This window comes from Varanus komodoensis, unplaced genomic scaffold (genome assembly GCF_004798865.1).
Source record: "Varanus komodoensis strain SLA01 unplaced genomic scaffold, ASM479886v1 scaffold17, whole genome shotgun sequence".
Classification (NCBI taxonomy): Eukaryota; Metazoa; Chordata; class Lepidosauria; order Squamata; family Varanidae; genus Varanus; species Varanus komodoensis.
In genome coordinates this window covers 9781774-9803297 of record NW_025335505.1, presented here as the reverse complement: position 1 = coordinate 9803297, position 21524 = coordinate 9781774, and the positions used below count along the sequence as shown (strand labels likewise).

General features: G+C 41.2%; 1 protein-coding gene across 1 annotated transcript in view; it reads left to right on the top strand.

Moving 5' to 3' along the window:
• The window catches only part of LAMA1 (laminin subunit alpha 1), a 106996-nt gene that overhangs the window by 49274 nt on the left and 36198 nt on the right, over positions 1-21524 (top strand). The window contains exons 22-37 of the mRNA XM_044426272.1: positions 3714-3894; positions 4582-4718; positions 5827-6063; positions 7281-7424; positions 7793-7972; positions 8538-8723; positions 9596-9723; positions 10803-10923; positions 11047-11184; positions 13626-13747; positions 14216-14302; positions 15231-15424; positions 17285-17427; positions 19095-19193; positions 20551-20662; positions 20818-20980. Coding sequence (XP_044282207.1) covers positions 3714-3894; positions 4582-4718; positions 5827-6063; positions 7281-7424; positions 7793-7972; positions 8538-8723; positions 9596-9723; positions 10803-10923; positions 11047-11184; positions 13626-13747; positions 14216-14302; positions 15231-15424; positions 17285-17427; positions 19095-19193; positions 20551-20662; positions 20818-20980 — 2372 coding nt within the window. The remainder of the gene's footprint in view (positions 1-3713; positions 3895-4581; positions 4719-5826; positions 6064-7280; positions 7425-7792; positions 7973-8537; positions 8724-9595; positions 9724-10802; positions 10924-11046; positions 11185-13625; positions 13748-14215; positions 14303-15230; positions 15425-17284; positions 17428-19094; positions 19194-20550; positions 20663-20817; positions 20981-21524) is intronic.

Genomic DNA, 21524 nt, shown 5'->3' with positions numbered 1-21524 from the left:
AGGGGCTTGCGTAGCTCAATGAAGCTTTGAGCTATGCCATGCAGGGCCACCGAAGATGGACAGGTCATAGCTGAGAGCTCTGACAAAAGCTGATCCACTGGAGAAGGAAATGGCAACCCACTCCAGTATCTTTGCCATGAAAACCCCACGTACTGTACCAAAAGGAAAAAGATATGATGCCAGAAGATGAGCCCCTCGGGTCAGGAGGTGTCCAGTATGCTACTGGGGAAGAGCAGAGGGCTAGTACTAGTAGTGCCAGAAAGAATCAAGCCACTGGGTCAAAGCCGAAATGACACTCAGTTGCTGATGTATCTGGTGGTGAAAGGAGAGTCCGATGCTGCAAAGATCTATACTCCATAGGAACCTGGAATGTAAGATCCATGAATCAAGGCAAGCTGGATGTGGTCAAACAAGAGATGACAGACTGAACATCGACATCTTAGGAATCAGCAAACTAAAATGGACAGGAATGGGTGAATTTAATTCAGATGACCATCAGGTATACTACTGTGGGCAAGAATCCCTCAGAAGAAATGGAGTAGCTTTCATAGTCAATAAAAGTAGGAAAAGCAGTACTGGGATACAATCTCCAAAATGACAGAATGATCTCAGTTCGAATCCAAGGCAAACCATTTAACATCACAGTAGTCCAAGTCTATGCGTCAACCACTGGTGCTGGAGAGGCTGAAGTTGACCAGTTCTATGAAGGCCTACAACACCTTCTAGAATTAACACCAAAAATGATGTCCTTATCATCATGGGGGATTGGAATGCTAAAGTAGGAAGCCGAAAGATCACCGGAATAACAGGCAAGTTTGGCCTTGTAGTACAAAATGAAGCAGGGCACAGGCTGGTAGAATTTTGTCAAGAGAATACGATGGTCATAGCAAACACCCTTTTCCAACAACCCAAGAGACGACTCTACACATGGACATCACCAGACGGTCAACACAGAAATCAGATTGACTATGTGCTCTGCAGCCAAAGATGGGGAAGCTCTATACAGTCAGTAAAAACTAGACCAGGAGCTGACTGTGGCTCAGATCATGAGCTTCTTGTTCCAAAATTTAGACTTAAATTGAAGAAAGTAGGGAAAAGCACTAGGCCACTCAGGTATGACCTACATCATATCCCTGATGAATATACAGTAGAGGTGACAAATAGATTTAAGGAATTAGATCTGATAGACAGAGTGCCTGAAGAGAACTATGGACAGAGGTTTGCAACATTGTACAAGAGGCAGCAACTGAAACCATCCCAAAGAAAAAGAAATGCAAGAAAGCAAAATGGCTGTCTGAGAAAGCATTACAAAGAGCTGAGGAAAGAAGGGAAGCGAAAGGCAAGGAAAAAGAGAAAGATAAACCCAATTGAATGCAGAATTCCAGAGAATAGCTAGAAGAAATAAGAACAGTGCAAAGAAATAGAAGAAATCAATAGAATATGGAGGACCAGAGATCTCTTCAAGAAAATTGGAGATATGAAGGGAACGTTTCATGCAAATGGGCATGATAAAGAACTAAAATGGCAGGGACCTAACAGAGGCAGAAGAGATTAAGAAAAGATGGCAAGATTACACAGAAGAACTATACAAGAAAGAGCTTAATGTCCTTGATAACCATGATGGGGTGGTCACTGTCCTCGAGCCAGACATCCTGGAATGTGAAGTCAAATGAGCCTTAGGAAGTTTGAGCAACAACAAAGCTAGTGGAGGTGACAGTATTCCAGCTGAGCTATTCAAAATCTTAAAAGACAATGCAGTAAAAGTGCTACACTCAATATGCCAGCAAATTTGGAAAATTCACAGTGACCACAGGATTGGAAAAAGGTCAGTTTACATTCCAATCCCAAAGAAGGGCAATGCCAAAGAATGTTCAAACTACCGCACTATTGCTCTCATTTCACATGCTAGCAAAGTTATGCTCAAAATCCTACAAGCTAGGCTCCAGCAGTATGTGGACTGAGAACTACCAGAAGCACAGGCAGGGTTTCGAAGAGGGAGAGGAACTAGAGATCAAATTGCCAACATACGCTGGATCATGGAGAAAGCTAGGGAGTTCCAGAAAACATCTGCTTCATTGTCTATGCTAAAACCTTTGATTGTGTGGATCACAACAGTACCACAACAGTATTTGTCTCTTGAGAAACCTACAGTATATGTGGGTCAAGAAGCAACAGTGAGAACTGGACACGGAACCACTGATTGATTCAAAATTGAGAAAGGAGTTTGGCAAGGCTGTAAACTGTTGCCCTGCCTATTTAGCTTATATGCAGAGCACATCATGAGAAAGGCAGGGCTAGATGAATCACAAGTTGGAATTAAGATTGCTGGGAGAAGTAGCAACAACCTCAGATATGCAGATGATACCACTCTAATGGCAGAAAGTGAACAGGAACTAAAGAGCCTCTTGATGCGGGTGAAAGAGGAGAGTGCAAAAGTTGGCTTGAAACTCAACATTAAGAAAACTAAGATCATGGCATCCGGTCCTCTCACTTCCTGGCAAATAGATGGGGTAGAAATGGAGGTAGTAACACATTTTAGTCACCTGGGCTCCAAGATCACCACAGACAGGGGCTGCAGCCAAGAAATTAAAAGACGCTTGCTCCTGGGGAGGAAAGCTGTAGCAAATCTAGACAGCATACTAAAAAGCAGAGACATCATGCTGCCAACAAAAGTGCGTATAGTCAAGGCTATGGTTTTCCCAGTTACAATGTATGGCTGTGAAAGCTGCACCATAAGGAAGGCTGAGTGCTGAAGGATTGAGGCCTTTGAATTGTGGTGCTGGAGGAGACTCCTGAGAGTCCCTTGGATCGCAAGGCAAGCAAACTGGTCAGTCCTAGAGGAGATCAATCCTGACTGCTCCTTAGAAGGCCAGATACTGAAGATGAAACTAAATACTTTGGCCACCTAATGAGAAGGAAGGACTCCCTGGAGAAGAGCCTAATGCTGGGAACAATAGATGGCAAAAGAAGAAGGGGATGTCAAAAGAAGAAGGGGATGGCAGAGGATGAGGTGGCTGGATGGAGTCACTGAAGCAGTCGGCATGAGCTTAAGTGGACTCGGGGACGGTGGAGGACAGGAAGGCCTGGAGGAATGTTGTCCATGGGGTCGCGATGGGTCGGACACGACTTCTCGACTAACAACAACAACATTTCCCCACAGCTGAAGCTCTCCAGACAGTTTACAAGAATCACACACATGCATGCACGCACTCTCACAATAATTACACACACACTCTCACAATATATGAGAACAAAATCTTTTTAACATTTATTTTGACTATTTTTAATAAATGGTCAGTATTGCAATATTTTCATATGCTAGTAAACGTTGCATAAACAAGATTTTCAGAAATCCAACCTACATTCCCCCTGCCTCAGTTATACGTTTGTGAACTCTGACATTTAAACAGACTGAATATTGCAATTTTTCCAGCCTTTGATGGGTATTGGGACTTTTGGCTTCCAAAGTGGCCATTTAATTTTATTTCATGAATATTTACTGTTGATTTCTGATGGCCACTGTACCATTCAACAGTTCTGTGTGCTGGGAAGATTGTGAAGGGAGGACTCTTTCCTGGCTGCACCATGTTTATGCAGGCCAAGCAGCAGGAGCTGATAGCATACTGTGATGAAAAAGAAAACAAGAAAAGACTTATTTTTGTTTCAGTGAACTATGAAATGCAGCAGGAACACTTTTCTTTTCTGTCCAACAGCTTGGATATTATGGCCTAAGCACTGGATTTGGCTGCCTTCCCTGCAACTGCAGCAAAGCTGGCTCAGTTGCTGAAGACTGTAATGAGGAAGGACAGTGTCGCTGTGTGACCGGAGTGGCCGGGCAGAAGTGCACTCATTGTGCTCCTGGGTTCTACGCATTCAAGGATGGCGGCTGCACATGTAAGCAACAGCCCTTAATCCGGCCGCAACAGATGCTTAAACTGTGTGAATTCTCTTGGAACTGCAGGAGAGGTCTGTTGTGGGCCTGTTGAACACGCATTTGCCAAACCTGGTCAGACACATTGTATCAGACACTTCTGATCTGAATTTTGTCTGGAATGGGAATCCAATTAATTCCACTGTTTGAATAACAGCTTGGGCTGAAAAGAAGGGTGCCTGGGCCAGTTTGCCCTTTTGCCATGTGGGATAGGCACTAGAGGGAACGCGTCGGTAATGGACTTGCCTTTACTATTGGCACAGCAGTCAAGGCTTACATGTCTGGCTTTTTAAAAAAAACTCATGCTGCCGATCAGTATAAAGCTGGCCTGTGATTGTCTTCCCATAGAAGAAGCAGAAGAGGAACAAACTGAGATGACAAATCAGCAAAAAAGGAACAACGAAATAATGTGTTGGGTTGGTGCATTTTACTTGCAAGAACGTTTGCTTGTGGCCAGGCCACAGCATTGTACCTTGAAGGTCGGACTATGATTTCTCAGTGTGGCTGTTCAGACATGAGAAGGGACTTTGGAAATATGTGTGGGGCACTAATTTCAGTGTGAAGACTTTCCGGGATAAAGGTCAGACTTTCCCTTGGTTGATTGGCAGTGGCAAAACAGGTTACTTGTTTCCTGTGTTTCCCTCTTACAGCTTGTAACTGTGCCCATACGCATGATGCTTGTGACAGAGACACTGGACAATGCATTTGCCCCCCTCATGCCAAAGGAGAAAAATGTGAACTGTGTGAGGAACACTTCTGGGGTCTTGATCCAAAGAGTGGATGCAAGGTAAAGTGCTTGCTAGGGATTTCTTGTTTCAAAAGACAGTTGGAGATTTTGCAAAAAATACATGGATTTTTTGGTGAGTCCTTTCACTCTAACATGCTGCGTATTAGATCTGTTTTCACCCTGTGTTGGTTCCCTTGGGGCTGCTGTCTTCAGTTTTGGTGCATCTGGACCAATTTGTCATAGTAAATAACACTTGATCACTGATAACTGAATTTGAGGGGTATAGACAGCAGTTTCTTGCACTTTATTGGTCATTAATGAGACCTATATGGGAACAATGCTCCCAAGTGAATAATCACCTGTGTTTGAAAGAACATGGAATTCACCTGGTATGGGATGTCTTTGCAGTGAAGCAGCTAGCACTTTAGAATCAAGTGACACAATTCAGCCTTCTTTTAATTAACATTAACAGCTATTAGCATACTTTTAATTAACATTACAATTTGGCCAGTACAGTCCAGTATTTGTAACTGCATTCTCAAAAAGCCAGAACACTAAACCACCTATTTTCTAAGTATTCAGAGTTTGAAATTCCTGAGGATTACACTGAGATGGGGTCTAGGTGAGTTTGCAGAGCAAAGAAATTTTTCTTTATAACTACCATCTCCTAAAAAATGAAGTTTTTCCATGTTCAAGCAAATCATTCTCTCCCATTAGCTACACTTGGGTACGAAACATTGAGACGTTCATTTTCTCTCTTCCTAAGACTGCTGTTGCCTATCTTGGGAAAAGAAACCAAAGGATAAGGCTCTGTGATCAGATCTTTTCCTCCAAGGGCTTAGCTGTTTAACGAGCCATGGAGGGAGATCACACCAACCACTACATGGAGGGAGATCACACCAACCACTAACCAGATTTGAAACGTTTTGTAATGAGCAAGGTAATGTCTCTTGCTCAATTTGCTCCAGCTGCTTAGCAGTCATCTGGCTCATTTAGCAAATACATAGTTCAGAGCTCAGATTACACATGTTGTGCAAAGGTGTTTGTGAATAGAACGATCACTTTCGAAACATGACATGCTGGCAAATTTTTCCAGTCTGCCAAAATTAAGTTTCTAAACTGTAGGAACTTGTGAAATCGCGGATTTCTGGGATTTTTTTTTTGCCAGGCCTGCAACTGTAGCAAGATGGGTTCGGTCCGTCTGCAGTGTGATCGAGTGACTGGCCAGTGCCAGTGCAAGCAAGGATTTGGAGGACAGGACTGTGCTGTGTGTGCGCTGGGATATAGAGACTATCCAGACTGCATTCCTTGTGACTGTGATGTACGTGGGAGCAAAGCAGGCACATGTGACCGACAGCAAGGAATCTGCAGCTGTGAAGAGGAAACTGGCACGTGCGTGTGCAAGGTAGAACAGAGCAGAATTAACATGATATGTAATTCTCGATTTTTAATTTTTCTTGGCACACTTGTCTTTCCCTCACATGTAATGATTTTCCTCTGTACATGATCAGATATTATTGCACAGAGCATCCGTAAAAGAAAAGGAGGATTAATATGTACAAATTCAACTTGTGTTACTGAAATGTAACATCAGTGTATTGAAAACAGAAAATAAGCATGGAAATGACTGTCCTATGATCTCAGGATGTGAGTGGTGGCAATAAAGTCAGGTTTAAGTAATATAGGAGCAGAACAAGTGTGGGATGCACAGAAAGGAAAAAAGACTAGAGCACATTTGCAAAAATCATTTCCCCCATAATTTCAGCATTGTGGTATATCACTTTTGTATTTCCTGTATATAGTAGACTCCAGGGGATGGTGGAGGACAGGAAGGCCTGGAGGAATGTTGTCCATGGGGTCCCGATGGGTCGGACACGACTCCGTGACTAACAACAGCAATTACCTGTATTGCTGCTTCAGTGGAAAGCAAACTTTGCTTTTCACTGTGGGTATAAAATCTCTTAGTCTGAGTGTGCAGGATATTTAAGCTGTAGGAAAACTCTTATTAAATTAAGGTTTTGGAAAGTTGAATTAGGTAGGCCAGAAATAGAGCCAGGAGTAGAAGAGGCTGACATGATTTAGAGGCATAGGTAAGACAATAGATATTTAGGTACAGGTGCAGAGAGATGCTATATCAAGAACAGATTTAGGGACAGGATGAGCCCAAGCATAACCATGAATGGTGTATGTTCAAGTGTTCAGTGGAAGCAAGCAGTAATGGGGCAATTGTGCACAGCACTCAGATCTTAGAAACATAGAAACAGAATGAGTTAGGAGGGGTCTTCTGCGCCATCTAGCCTGACCCCTGGCTCCAGCCGGCTCCACTCATGACATGCCTACCATTTGAACACCCTCACTGATGGGGCTTCAACCACCTCCTGTGGAAGCCTGAGCTTTGCTCCATCGGAATGCATCCTGCCCTCCTCCGCAGGACAAAAAGAGTCACAACCCACAATCTTGTATAACTACAGGGCATTCTGGACTCAGTTTGACTTTCTCTAGTTCACCATGCTGTGTACATACATCTTTGACTGTTTAACTTTTCTGATCATGGCCATGAGCTGGACCTGTACATGCTAAGATGCACACTCAACTGCTGTTGACAAACAATTTCTTCACCAGGAAAATGTGCTTGGAATACACTGCAGTGAATGCAAAACTGGGACCTTTGCTCTTCATGCCAGTAACCCTTTGGGATGCACTCCATGCTTCTGTTCCGGGATGTCACAGTTCTGTTCAGAAGCAGAGAACCATGTGAGAATTCCGGTTAGTAAAGCAATTTCTCTTATTTTCCAAGTTTCTGTTATATTTTCACCCAGTTTTGTCACACAAAGATATGCAAATAGCTTCACTACCCTCTGTTTCTTTTCTGCAAGTTCTCACCCAACCCATTTCCTAGTTAGCTTTAACTTGGCCTGTGAAGCATATATGGGAATGGTGGAGGAAAACCTAACAATGGAAAGATAATGATGCATAAATAGGTTGTCATCCATCTTCAGGAAGCTAATTTATACTAATGTGGATCCATGTCACATTTTAATAACATTGCTTCCAAAGTTCAAAGTGGCAATATGTATGAAGTAATATCTAGGATGTTTTAGAAGGTGAAATGACCTATTCGTCTTACATTGCAGGTGACCCTGGCTCCACAGCAGGCTGGCTTGTATGTGGTTTCTCACAGTAACCTCACTGGAACCAGTGCAGGCATATTCTTCCAGTTTCCTGATACCTTAATGGATGCCACAAAAGTCAGACAACACTTGAAGGCAGAGCCATATTACTGGAAGTTACCAGATCAGTTTCAGGGAAACAAGGTAAACATTGTGAGAATTTTTGATCATTGCTGCGTTTTCTGGGAATCAGTCCACCACTCATCTGAGAATTCAAAAGGAAATGAAAACAAGTCTAGAAAAAGTGTGGGAAAATTGTGTTGATAATTTTAATATTTGTATTCTTTACCTCAAAGAACAGGGTATTTTCAAAGCAAAGCTCTTACATTTATAATAGTGTGCTTAATATTAATCATAGCTATTCTCAAATGACCCAAGTTTAATGGTTGGAGGTTGTAGGATTCTGTCCAAACATTCCTAGGATTACTCCCTAAAAACTGCAGTGGAAACTTCTGAATTCTTCTGTCATCCATGCAGGAGAAGTAGAAAGGGAAGCAGCATCTCCCTGCTGTTCTTTCCTGCTGGATGCTAAACCAGAGTTTAGTGTGACGTGCAAACACAGACATTGTGACTATAATCAAAACAAAGATGAAGTCTGGAAATTGCATTTCAGAGTAAATGCAAAGTAAAGAAGGGATTCTAGATTTTAGTGGAGAGTCTCTGGGGAACATCTGTGAAACCTACATTTAATAATTAATCACTCCTGCAGCTCATGGCCTATGGTGGAAAATTGAAATATTCAGCAGCCTTTTATGCTTTGGATGGCATTGGAAGCTCAAATTTGGAACCCCAAGTCCTGATGAAAGGGGGTCGTAACAGTAAACAAGTAATCTGTGTGGACATCCCTGCACCAGAAAATAGAGTAAGACAAGACATAGAAGTAGTAATGATGGAGGTGAGAATAAAATGTTTCTGTTAGGTGAGTAAAGGCTATTCTAGCAAGAAGCTCTTTGTGTAAAAGCTGCTTCTTTACCTGTTTGTTTGGAACTCATTGAATGTTTGTTTTAGGACTGTTTGGGAGTTTATGCAGTATGGTTCCATTTTGTATCAGACCATGCATGTGTAATCTGGGAAGCAGTCCTAGGATGCATATTGAAACTGTGCATGAATGGTGGAGGAATACTTGGCTTGGAAATGTTTAGGTAGTGAGGATGAAAGCTCCAAAGAGCCATCAAGAGAAATAGCCACAAGCTCTAGCACAATTACTAGTGAAAGACTTGTTGCAGTGCCGTGTCATAGCATCATGGATGTGTTGCAGTATATGTTAAAGAGAGAAGGCATGGGCATATAAATTCCACCGGGACATAAAAAGGGCTTGCAAAAGAATATAGGTTCTGGATATGGGTTACTTTTCTCAAGCAGTGCTCTTCCTCTAGATTGGAAAGAGCGCCTGTGTGAGCAGATGAGGGATCCTGCTAGTAGATCCAAGAACCTTGGAACCTTTGGATTCAAGTCATGGCATGGGCCAATCTGAAAATGCCTTCTTTTCAGTGCCTTTCAAGTCTAGGCACAGGAGCAGGTTAGAGCAGCAACAGCCTACAGATCAGTTCGTGTGTCCACTGACAGGTTCAGAGTGCCAGTGGAGACAAGAGTGCCATGAAAACTGCTTAGTTCCCTCTTACAAGTATAAAAGAGGCTTGTTGTCACCCTCTGTCATCCTTCCATAGTTTTGTGCTCATAAAATGCATTCCTTGGCAATAATCCAAAATAAAACTGCATCAAACAGGTGTACATACTTTATTTAAATGTATTTTTCTTACTTCATAGAGTGCCTGGAAATATTTCAATTCCGTTTCTGATGAATCTGTTTCACATTCTGACTTTATGTCAGTGCTGAGTAATGTAGAGTACATTCTTATAAAGGCATCATATGGTCAAGGATTACAGCAAAGCAGGTAAAACTTCCTTGTAAAGTATGGGCAACTTTTCATAAACCATGGGTAGTAAAAACATGACTGTATTATGGGTGGTTCTCAAGGGCTATTCCCCTGAGCTGCCTTCAGAGCACCATGATTCACACTGCTCTGAAGTTGGAAGCGGAAACTGAGAAGGCCTCACCATAGTGGGGCAATGCTTGCAGGATGTCCGAGTTTTATACTATTTCCTGGGAAAATAAGGGCTAAATTGGTCAATAGTGGTCTTTATGAGTGGATGTTATAACTCTTAGTCTATAGAATTGAAATAAGGGAAAGCAAAACATGAAGGGTTATACAAGTAATTTTGGAGCCGGCTCTAGATCCGAGGTGGTGAACCTGTGGCCCTTCAGATTTAAGGCTGCAACTCTTATCAGCCCCAGTCAGCATAATCAGTGGGAAAAAGAAATGATGGGAATTGGAATCCAGCAACATCCAGAGTGCTGTACATCCTGCTCTGCAGTAGTTTTCCCAGTCAATTGCCTTGAAGTGTTTTGGTTTCCAACTCCTACCAGCAGCCCTGGCATGATCACCAGGTTGGGAAGGCTGTTTTAGACCTTCATGATAATGAATTTCCTGCTGCTACTCTAGAAGCACAAAAGTTTAATTTAGCTCTGCATCTTTGATTGATTGATTGAATGATTGCATTTGTATGCTACCCCAAAGCCAAGGACTCTCTGAGTGGCTCAGAGCGTAATAGAAAAATCCAAATAAAAAACATTTGTACCAACATCGTGTAGGCCAAAATATTTACATAATAAGCTATCCCAATGAATGAAAGGTTGTAAACAGTCAACTTTGCAGCCTGAGTTTGGTAAAAGTACATCATTCTATTACCAGTTTTATTTATTTTTATTTACATGTATTTCTAGGCTGCCTGTGATTGCTGAGGCCTTCCTAGACAGCTTACAATGCATAAAACATACTGAGTAAAAACACATTAAAAACCAATTGAAACATAATGAATTAAGCATCTTTAAAAATATTAAAAAGAGCCACAGCATACAGGCTAAATATTTTAAAAAATCCTAAAAAAATAGTTTTTTGTGAATGTCTTGTAGAATTTCAAATGTCTCCATGGAGATTGCAATGAAAGCTGAAGATGTACTCTTTGGTGGAGAAAAGGCACATCACATTGAGGAATGCCTGTGCCCTACAGGCTATGCAGGACTTTCATGTCAGGTATGTTATGGCTTCGTGAGGGATTTAATTATGGGAAAGCATGTTTCTTGGCTAAGATTGCCTTCTCAGCAAGCCATTCCAGTTCTGTTTTTAATTCATGTACCACACTTTCCCTTTGTGTAGGATTGTGCACCAGGGTACTATAGAGAGAAACACAGAGACAAAAACTCACACAAAATTCCTTCACTATTCCCTCTTTGTTTGCCGTGCCAGTGCAACAACCACAGTGACTCTTGTGATCCGGATACAGGAACGTGTTTGGTAGGTGAAGCCCTGTTGCTAGTTTTGTTTTGTCAGTTTCAGTGCATGAGAACTTGAACTACTTAAAAAAGAGGGGAGAAAACCCTAGGAATGAGAACATATGAAGCCATTCAATTCCAAAATTAAAAATGAAAATGTGCGAACATCTTTCTGATACTGCACAGATAGTAAATGTCACTGCAAGCGTTGCCAGATTAATTGGTGGCGGGCATTGCATTTGGAAGCATGATTGCTTTTTAAAGCATGTTTACGCTACTCTTCACCTGAACAAGCTCCCAGAGTGGCTTACAGATGATCAATAAAAACAGCATCAAGTAAGACAGCTTCTGTTTGCTGGTTTTCAAATTAAAATATACAATACGCAAGGAAAAGGGGATTTGGAACTGGAGTGGGTAAGAGGGAAAAAGTAAACTTAGGCACAAGGAAATACTTAATTTGGCAGAGAAAGCAAATCCTTCTGAATCCAGTGGGACTTTTTTTCTAAGCATGTCTTGTATGGCTCTCCTTATCAACTAAAATTTTAGCTCTGGATTTAAAAATTAACATTGCTTGATCATTTGTCAGGAAACCTTGAGTCTAGAGCAGTGGTGGTGAACCTATAGCACGTGTGCCACAGCAGGCACACAGAGCCCTCTCTGTTGGCACATGGGCCAAGTCACCCCAGCATTGCCCCAGCAGCCGAGTATCGGAAAATAGCGCACGTATGGGCCAGGTGCATTCACGGAAAGGAGTAGCGGAGCCAGGCAATGATGTCACAAGCTGCAACTCATTAGCCACGACTCATCCAAGCTTTCGCATGGCCGGTCAGTGCGCTGCCAAGGTTATATGTACTTGCTTGGACTGGCTGTGAGTTGTTTTTTCTAAACTAAAACCTCAGTTTTGAGGTTTTATTGTAGTGTTGGAACTTTGTGATAAGTGAGTGGGTTTGGGGTTGCAGTTTGGGCACTTGCTCTCTAAAAGGTTGACCATCACTGGGTTAGGGTGAGAAAAACGTGATTGTGATGGTTGGAATGTGTTTAGAATAGGCTGAAATGTTGAGCTGTGTAGAAAAAGCTACTTAAGGAACGGTTTTTTTGTTTTTGTTTTTGAAATCACTCTCTTTTCTATGGAATTTTAGCCCTGTATTAGGGTTACGGGTGTGCACCAGGGTAGGGTTGCGATTAGACAAACGAGGTGTCCTGGCAAGGTTTTGATAGTTGGAATGTGTTTAGAATGGCAGCAATGTTGAGCTGTGCAGAAAAAGCTGCTCAAGGAAGGCTTTTTCTAAATCTCCCTCATTTCTATGGAACTTTAGCCCTGTATTAGGGTTAGTGGTCTACATCAGGGAAAGGTTAGGAAAATGAGGTGTTCTGTCATGGTTTGATGGTTGGGATGTGTTTAGAACGGGCAGCAATGATTCCCTGGGTAGAAAAAGCTACTCAAGGAAGGCTTTTTAAAAATCGTCCTCTTTTCCATGGACCTTTAGCCTATAATAGGGTCAGTGAAGTGCACCAGGGTAGGGTTAGGCCAATGGTGGCGAACCTATGGCATGCCTGACACCGTGGGTATGCGGAGCCCTGTCTGTCAGCATGTGATTCAAATTGCCCCAGCATTTCCCCAGCAGCCGAGGATCTGATAACAGCGTGCATAGGGACCATGCGCAAGCTCAGAAAGAAGTAGTGGCGCCAGGTGATGATGTCACAAGCCGCAACTCTGAGATTTTGCATGGCCAGTCAGTGTGCTGCCAAGGATATATATGCCAAGGATATACATATATCTATTTGCTTGGACTGGCTGTGAGGTGTTTTTTCTAAACTAAAACCTCAGGTTTTTGGGTGTATTGTTTTGTTGGCACTTTGAGATAAATAAGTGGGTTTTGGGTTGCCGTTTGGGCACTTGGTCTCTAAAAGGTTCTCCATCACTGGTTTAGAGTATTGCAACTGCACTGTTGAATATCCTTGACAAGATGGGCTTACTTGCTCTTACCTTTTATTTTATGGTTACTATGTGTGTATGTGTGTTTGTGTGTAAAGGGAGGGAGGGAGAGAGCCAAATGCTGCTCTATTTCAGCTTCTTTTCTTTCCTCATATATGTCAAATGAATAAAGATGCTCCATTTTGTCAGCTGCACAACATCTCTTGGCTGAATCCATGGTTAACAATGCACTGAATATTTACTTGGTAGTATCCAACACTGCTGTTCTCCTTATGCTGTTGATGTACTATCAGTGTAAGTGACCTCTTGAGATAAATATTTCCAGAAAACTCATTCTTCCACTGTATGCTATTGGTTCAGTGCTAGAGTTTGCTTCTACCAGCATTTAATCAATATGCCATGAGCAGAGTGGCACTGCTGGATACTGCTTATCAGCTGGGTAGATTTTTAAAAATTGCTTTAAAAAATATATTTTTTTGCCACGGCACTTGCTTCCATGTTAAAATTCTCATGCTGTTTCCTACTAGGAATGCAGAGACAATACAGCTGGGGAACACTGCAGTGTTTGTGCTCCAGGCTATTATGGCAAAGTGACTGGATCTGTCAATGATTGTTCTCTGTGTGCATGTCCAAGAACGAGCCCTGGGAGGTAACTAAATATTAACTTGGATGTCTTTAATAATTACTATTGTTGAAACTACTGTTGCTCAGCTGTACTGCAGCAATGATGAAAGCCATTGTTAGCTGTATTTCTAAGGGTGTTCAGTACACCTATTTTTTAATCCCTTGTCCAAAAAAATTATTCTAGTACTATGTTTGGTTTTAGTTAACTGTATGGTGAAATGGCTAATCTTGTGGCCAGACCAAGGTCATACTGATAAATGTACATTGTGGATTATGTATTTATCCCTCTAAAAGCTAGTCTGTACAGTTGGTAGAATCAAATGACAAATCTTTTCTTAGACAATATCTCTTGAAGCCACCAGTATTGTATCAAATCCTTCACACAGAAAACATGTCAAAGAGAACATTATATCCCAGTCATCTCTGTGAAGAAAACTTTCAGTGCAATACATGTGTTCTCTTTAAAATTTCTTAATCTTTTTCTTTTTTCAAGCTTTAGTGCCACATGCATTATGAAAGGTGTTAATGACTTTCTCTGTGATGCTTGCATCGCTGGATATGAGGGACAATACTGTGAAAGGTGAGGTACATGGACCCAATAAGAGGTTTGCAGCAAATGTCTTCTGTCCCTGGGATCCGAATGGTGTATGTATTATCTGAATCTAAATGTATGGCATCAGTTTAATAGATGCGGTAGGGAGCAAGGTTGTGACCTTGTAGAATGTTGTCTGTTTTGTTGAGTGTTCCACAGAATAACACATGGCCGCTTAAGAATTGAGAAACCGAATCGGATTGTTAAAGAGGCATTGACTGGGTTTTTTCATTCCAATCAGAGATGACATCATCTGTCCCAATGCTGCACTCCCATCTCCTTGTTGCCTAGTGTATCATGGTTAAAAGTCCACTTGAGTTATGAAACTCTTTAAAGAGGACTCTGCCTGTGGCTTCTCTGAATATTTTTCTAGTTTTTCCAGAGAACCTTCCTTCAGGTGCATATAGACTTGAAGAAAAGGTGAGCACTTTTGGTGGTGCTCTATTCAGGTTAGGTCAGCTAAGAGCCACCCCTATTTTAGGGAAGGGAAATGTCCTGCTTCAGGCAACCTTGGACTTCCTGTGTGGGCCCTGTATCCTCCCTGGCTTGGAGACTACCAAGGATTTGGGAGAAGATGAAGAGAGGACTTCCCTTTCTCATTGCTGATCTGTGCTCAGAGATAACAATGGGATTTCCCTTACTTTCTGCACGACTCCCCCTCCCAAGTGCTGTACCAGCAGAAAATGCATTACTTGTCCTTTGCATTTCCACTTGATCCAGAAACTGGTGATCAGGGGTGGGCCCCCATCCTGATGGCACACTCGGGGCCCTGCCCTGGCATCATTTGCCTAACAGGGCATTTGAGGGAGTGGCAGTAGGGCTCCTAAGGCCTCTGTTGTTCCCTACCCCTGGCAGATCCTAAAAGTTTCAATTCCTGGACAGTAAAGAAAGCTAATTTTCTTTTCTTTCTCCCTAGATGTTCCCCAAGTTATTATGGAGATCCTAAAGCACCCGGTGGCACCTGTCAGCGGTGTCAGTGCAACCCAAGTGGCTCTGTCCACAGCAACTGCCATCATCTCTCTGGGCAATGTACCTGCAAGCAAGGTGTGACAGGGCAGCTGTGTGATCAGTGCGAGTCAAGACACATTCATGTGGGAAACGAATGCCTATGTGAGTGCCATTTGCACAATATTTTTTAAAAGCGTAGTAGAGGACATGCATGGACAGGTGTGCTATGATAATACTTGGATATGGTTGTTGTTAATTTAACTTACATATCACCTTTCCACACAAAACAGTGTTCAAAGCAGCTAAAGTAATAAAATACCATTTAAAAACAAAAAAATAAAGAGAGTATAAAAACCGATGCGCTACAAACCAATTTAAAATGTGACAGTAAAAGAAATAGACAACACGTGGCCAATCAAACAGATCAGATTACATGTTAAATGCTTGACTGAATAACAACTTATTTGTCGGCCAGCAGAAAGACAACAGAGAGGGAGCTACCGTATTTTACCATCTATAAGACGCCCTCATGTATAGGATGCCCCCCACTTTTCTTACCGATCTCCGAGTGAGCAAGCTGCTGTGTGCACGCGCCTGCCACCTTGCAACCCCCCGAGCACGCTTGCGATCATGTCAGTCTCCCCATCCCCACGAGCATACCTGCAGTTCTCCTCTCGGTCCCCCGTATATAAGACGCCCCTCCATTTTTAGGTAAATATTTTAAAGAAAAAATATTGTCTTATACATGGAAAAATACGGTAATTTAGCCTCACTCAGTAGGGAGTTTGAGTGCCTTGGGAAGTCACTGAGAAGTCCATTGCCTGAACATGCCTCTGATAGTGGTAGAACAGAGGAAACTATCTGGATTGATCAGCTTCATAAGGCAGGATTTGTCAGCCTCATGGGGAATCTTAATTAGCCCCCTTCCCCTGGAGACCTTTCGAGTCCCACTCAGTCAGGCAGTGACCACTTTGTGACAAGGAACAATAGAAGGTTCCTCCACTTCCAAGTTATCATCATTCTGCCCAACCGAGGAAAATCAGATCCAGGGTATGCACTGTTGAATATGTAGGCCCATACATGAGTTTAGGCAAACCCATGGTCATCCAGCACAATAAACTGGAAAGACTCCAGCACCACCCCTGTTGCAATCCTGAACATGCTTTCTAAGAAGCAAGTTCTACTGGGGTTAACAACATTGACTTTTCCAGTAAATATGTTTAATGTATGATTTGACAACTCTACTTCAATGTCTTTCTGAGAATGGCTATTTTTGTGGCAGATATGAGAGCATGCCAAAATTGTGGATTTTCTTTGGCAACTTTTAAATGCTCCCTTGCATATGTTCTTTTATGATCTCTTGGCTCTTTCCATGGAGGAGTGTTATCTAGATAAGGACATAGCTGTGCAATTCTTTGGCTGCTAGGCAGCTTCTAGACAACCATAGGATTTTTCAGATTGCTGGTGGGAAGACACTGGCCTTCTAGCTGAACACCTGAGCTTGGAATCCCTCTCTACACTGCAGCTGGTGAGAAAAGAACTGTACTGGCTGCTCCTCCAAGGTCAGATTAACTGGGAAGAAGGGCTTTTGGGGGCATTCTCAGGGTGGGCATGATGCAACATATCCTTGTGGTGTCCCTGCTTCCTTCTCTCCACTTCCAAAACACTCAGACTGCTGAAATTGGAAGCCCATGGCCACTGCTTTGCAAGATGGGAGGAGCACAGATACAGCTTGCATCTGGTTAGGATGCCCCTAATCCTCTTGCACCCTGCAGAAGATGCCCGCAATCTACCCTAGGCCACTTATAAATATTTTTTCTTATTGATCAGTCATTAGTATCATCAATAAATAATTTAGGTACCAGTTTAAGAGTAATCCCTTTTCTGGGTTTTTTTTAAATAAACTTCTATGTACTTCTTTCCTTCCTTTTTTAGCATTAGCAGTATTTGCAGGTCAATGCATATATCTGTACAAATATGGTTATTTAACTGAGACTGGTATTTTTGAAATGGTTTCCTTAGCTTGTGATGATGACTGCACAGGACTATTGTTAAATGATCTGGATAAACTTGATGAAGCCATGCTTTTAGTAAACCTCACTGGTGGTACCCTAGCACCATATGGGATCCTTTTAGACTTGGAAAATGTTACAAAACAGTTAAAGGTACGTTCGCTACTGATTAATTTTGGTTCTGCCTTTTATGAATAGGTTCTTTGTTTTGCTTTATCATTGTGTTCATAGTGTGTCTGTAAATTAGGTCAAAGAGGCATGATATACAAATAAAATAATGAGAATAATGGAAATATGTAATGGGTTAGATCCAGTCTTAAATTAGCCCAATTCAAATCAATGGAACTCGTAACTAACTTGATTTCAAAGGGCTTATTCAAAGACTGACAAAATGAAATTCCATTGATCATGACATTGATTAAGCGTGACCAAGCTTAGATTGGAGTATGTCCCCTGTGTCAGGAGTTTCATTCAAACCATGAATAGTTCTGCTGAACAAGCTTTAGTAAGACCCATTTAATATGAGTAGTTTCTATAATCAGTATGGACTGATAATGTTTGCCTGCAGCCTTTGCTTGATCAGTGTATTAGCATATTTAAAGCAGAAAAGTCACTGTGATGAAGATCCTATTCCAAGATTCCTGGAAATAGCAAATTAGAGAGTGCAGATTGAAGTGCAGTTACTTCCCTATGGATGGTATGCATGTCTCTTGCCTTGTAGAAGACCCTCTGGCTTCTTATAATTATAAGTGAGCCAGACAACATTTTGCATTATCTATTTAATGTTCAGTCTGTACACATTCTTAGTTAAAGAAACATTCAATCTCGCTGGCATTATTAGATCTTTGGCTATTGGATAGTACATAAATGTAAAAAATAAAATAAATTCTTATGTCTTAAGTGTAGGAGTAACTTTTTTGTAAGATATTGTCAAAGCATTTTAAAATAAGTTCATCTCTTGAAGATGAGGTGATGTATACATAGCTAGATGTTTAAACTCAAACTTAGTTTTATGTATAAAGAAACTTATTACAAACTTAGTTTTATGTATAAAGAAAATCCAAATTTGAACCCAGAAACTGTCTGTTAATTAAAATTATTTATGTTTATGTTATCGCATAAACATCTTAATTGAATTAAAAGCATGCACTTGGCTAGAGATCAGTTTACTTTTCATTTTGATAATATTTCATTTGTCTTGCATGCCATATCTTTAATGATACAGTGCTGGATTTGATCAATAATATGCTTTAATATACTTCATTGAAATATGCTAGTATATTTAAATAGCTGTTGGTTGTGCTTGCATTTTCCTCCCATGTAGGGATTGTGGCGTGCACTTGGGGCAGCATTACAGGAAACGGATTTCTAAAATAGTTACCTGCATTCAGATTCATGGTGAGAGGTGTTCAAAGGAGGGGCCATAGCTCAGTGGTGCAGCATGCGCTTTGTGCACTGAAGGTCCCCTCCTCAATCCCTCACATTTTCCTACAGGGCTCTCTGACACCTGGCAAGCCACAGCCAGTGAGGGAAGGCAGTAGCTGAACTAGCTGGACCAACGCTCTGCGTCAGTGTATGGCAGCTTCTTACCCGATTTATTTATTTGTATTACATTTATGTTCTGACTTTCCTGTCTGTTCTTCATTTAATCCTTTGGGATAGCTTAGGCTGGGATTCAGTGACTGAACCAAAGTCAGCTAATGAGCTTCTTGGCCAAATCTTGCAAGTTTCAGTCCAGCACTCTAACTACTATACTACATTAATTCCAAGCCATGAAGCCTAAGCTAAAATTATTTAAATACATATTTGTTTTCTTCCAGGGTTCCTTTTGGGCTAAAGAAGAACCAACAAACTCACTGGAAAACATGAATGACCATCTTGTAACATTATCACATGGTACAGACAAGTTCCACAAAGAGGTAGATGTTTTTTCTTTTAATATCCAGTTTAAATTTGCCTATCTCAGAAGCCATATTAGGAAAATGGCTATAGAGGTTTGCTTATAGGCTTTACTGAGGTTAGATGATCAGTCACAGCCAATACATTAAACTTTTTTTCTTGACTATGGAAATGATAATGGTAGTATTTAGTATAGTAGTTACTGAAAAGATTTACGTAAAACTCTTCTGCCATTACTACTTTCCATCATAGTTTGTTTATGTATTTATTTAAGCACATATTTTTATGCTGCCTATAACTGCCAAAAGACCTTCCTAGGCAGCTAACAACCACATATTAAACACACACAAACACACATATAACATGTTAAAATGTATTAAAACAATTAAAAAATTAAAACGTCAATATAACAATAATATTAAAAGGCCAACAGCATTCACAGTGCTAAGTATTAATTTAAAAAAATTCTCCTGGTGCTGAAAAGAAAATAAAGATGGTACCAGGTGAACTTAGCATGTTGTCAGCTGAATGGTCTTTAAACAATATTGCTGTTAAGCCTTTGAAAAATTATATAGATTTTGAAACTTTAGGGAGTTATACTGTTGGAACATTCTTATGGAAATGTGAAATTGGTATATACAGATTATTTGACTGTTCCTGAAGGGTCTGGTTGATACTAAGAAAAACTGATAAGAATAGAATAGTAGTAGAATTGGAAAGGGCCTATAAAAGGCCATCCAACCCCCTGTTCTGCATCCACATATGATCACCCATCTGGCTGCATGTCCACATCTTTCCAGCTTATCAGATGTGTCTATTTCCAGAAAGCAGGATTAGTGCTCAGTCCTATAGACTCCTAACATTTTCTGGAAGACTAGGACGTCAGAGTCCCAGCTTCAACTTCAGAAAGGTCTTCCAAGTCTTCGTTTGGGATTCCAACCTTGGGTGGCCCACGCTTGCAGTCAGTACAGTTCTTTCTGTGCAAGCTGGTCGTCCTCCTTTGCTGGATTGGTGGAAGGTGCATTCTGGAGGAGAGGACAAGAGGAACTAGTCACTGCCATCCTCTGAGGAATCGTGATGGTGCCACAGCCTCTTCTTCTCATGACAGAACAGAAAAGAACAACCCCCAACCCCCATTTAGATGGCTGTAATTGACCATTTAACTGTTTTGGAGAACAAGGCAAATAGGCTATCCTGGCCACTGTGTTCCTCCCACCTTTCATTGGAGTCCTGTCATTCTTTGAGTATAGATAGAACTATGGATGGTGATATTGGAAGGTGCTCTTAGTTCCCTTGATTATTCAGCATAAATTAGAGACATGCCCTTAATTATTTGGCACAGCATTAACAGAAGCATCTCTATTTGTTTTATGCAAGTTAACTAGAATAGTAGGAAGAGGAGAGCATCTCAACAATGCCACAGAAAGAACTTTGGGCAAGAGCCAAGCATTGTCTATATTTATTGACGCATTACAGGAAAGTATAAAAGGTAACATGCTTGCTGGTAAGCAATGGACTATTATATGTTTGGAATGAGAATATTTATTTATCTCTAAAAATGGTTATAACAGTTGAAAAAGTTTTTGCTGCATTTGTGCCAAGTAGTCAAAAGGCCCCTAACTGAGTTTCTCATTTTTGGTTTAGTACTGGTGGAACTGGCAGCATCTCTTAATGAAACATTAGGCACTGATTTCCCACTGTCGAACAGAACATTTCAGGAACTACAAGAGGAGATTCCAGTCATGTTGAACATCATGAATGGAAGACATTTCAAGCAGCTGCACCAAAATAGCACTATTGAACTAAAGTAAGTTCATTAGTTTCTGGGCATGCTCATAGTGATACATGCAAGGAATGTGTATGCAAAACAGCCTTCCTCATCTAGATGCCATACAGCTGTTTTGGACTGCAAATTCAATCAGCCTCAGTCAGCATGGTAATGGTTAGGAATGCTGAGAGCTGCAGTTTAGGCGCTGTAGGGCACGAGGATGGAAAAGGCTGTTGTGAATTATGCAGGTAGTATCCAGTGCTGGTCTTGTAGACGAGGAAAACTGAATTGAATGGAATTAACATTGTAACCAATTTAAGGTTTATTCATTTTGGTAAGTCTACCTTATATAAGGCTGGAAAGGATACTTCCTATTAATAGCAAGTTATACTAACTTGTACTTAAATTCTGAATGCTCTTCACTTTCTTTCATATGAACTTAGCTATGATACAAACATGTTTTTCAGAAACTGGAAAGAGTACATTTGATCGTGAGCAAGTGATTCCTATAATACTATGGAGTCATGCATGACTTTAAAAAAAGAAACAAAACTCAAAGAAAAATAATGCAAAATGCAAAAAA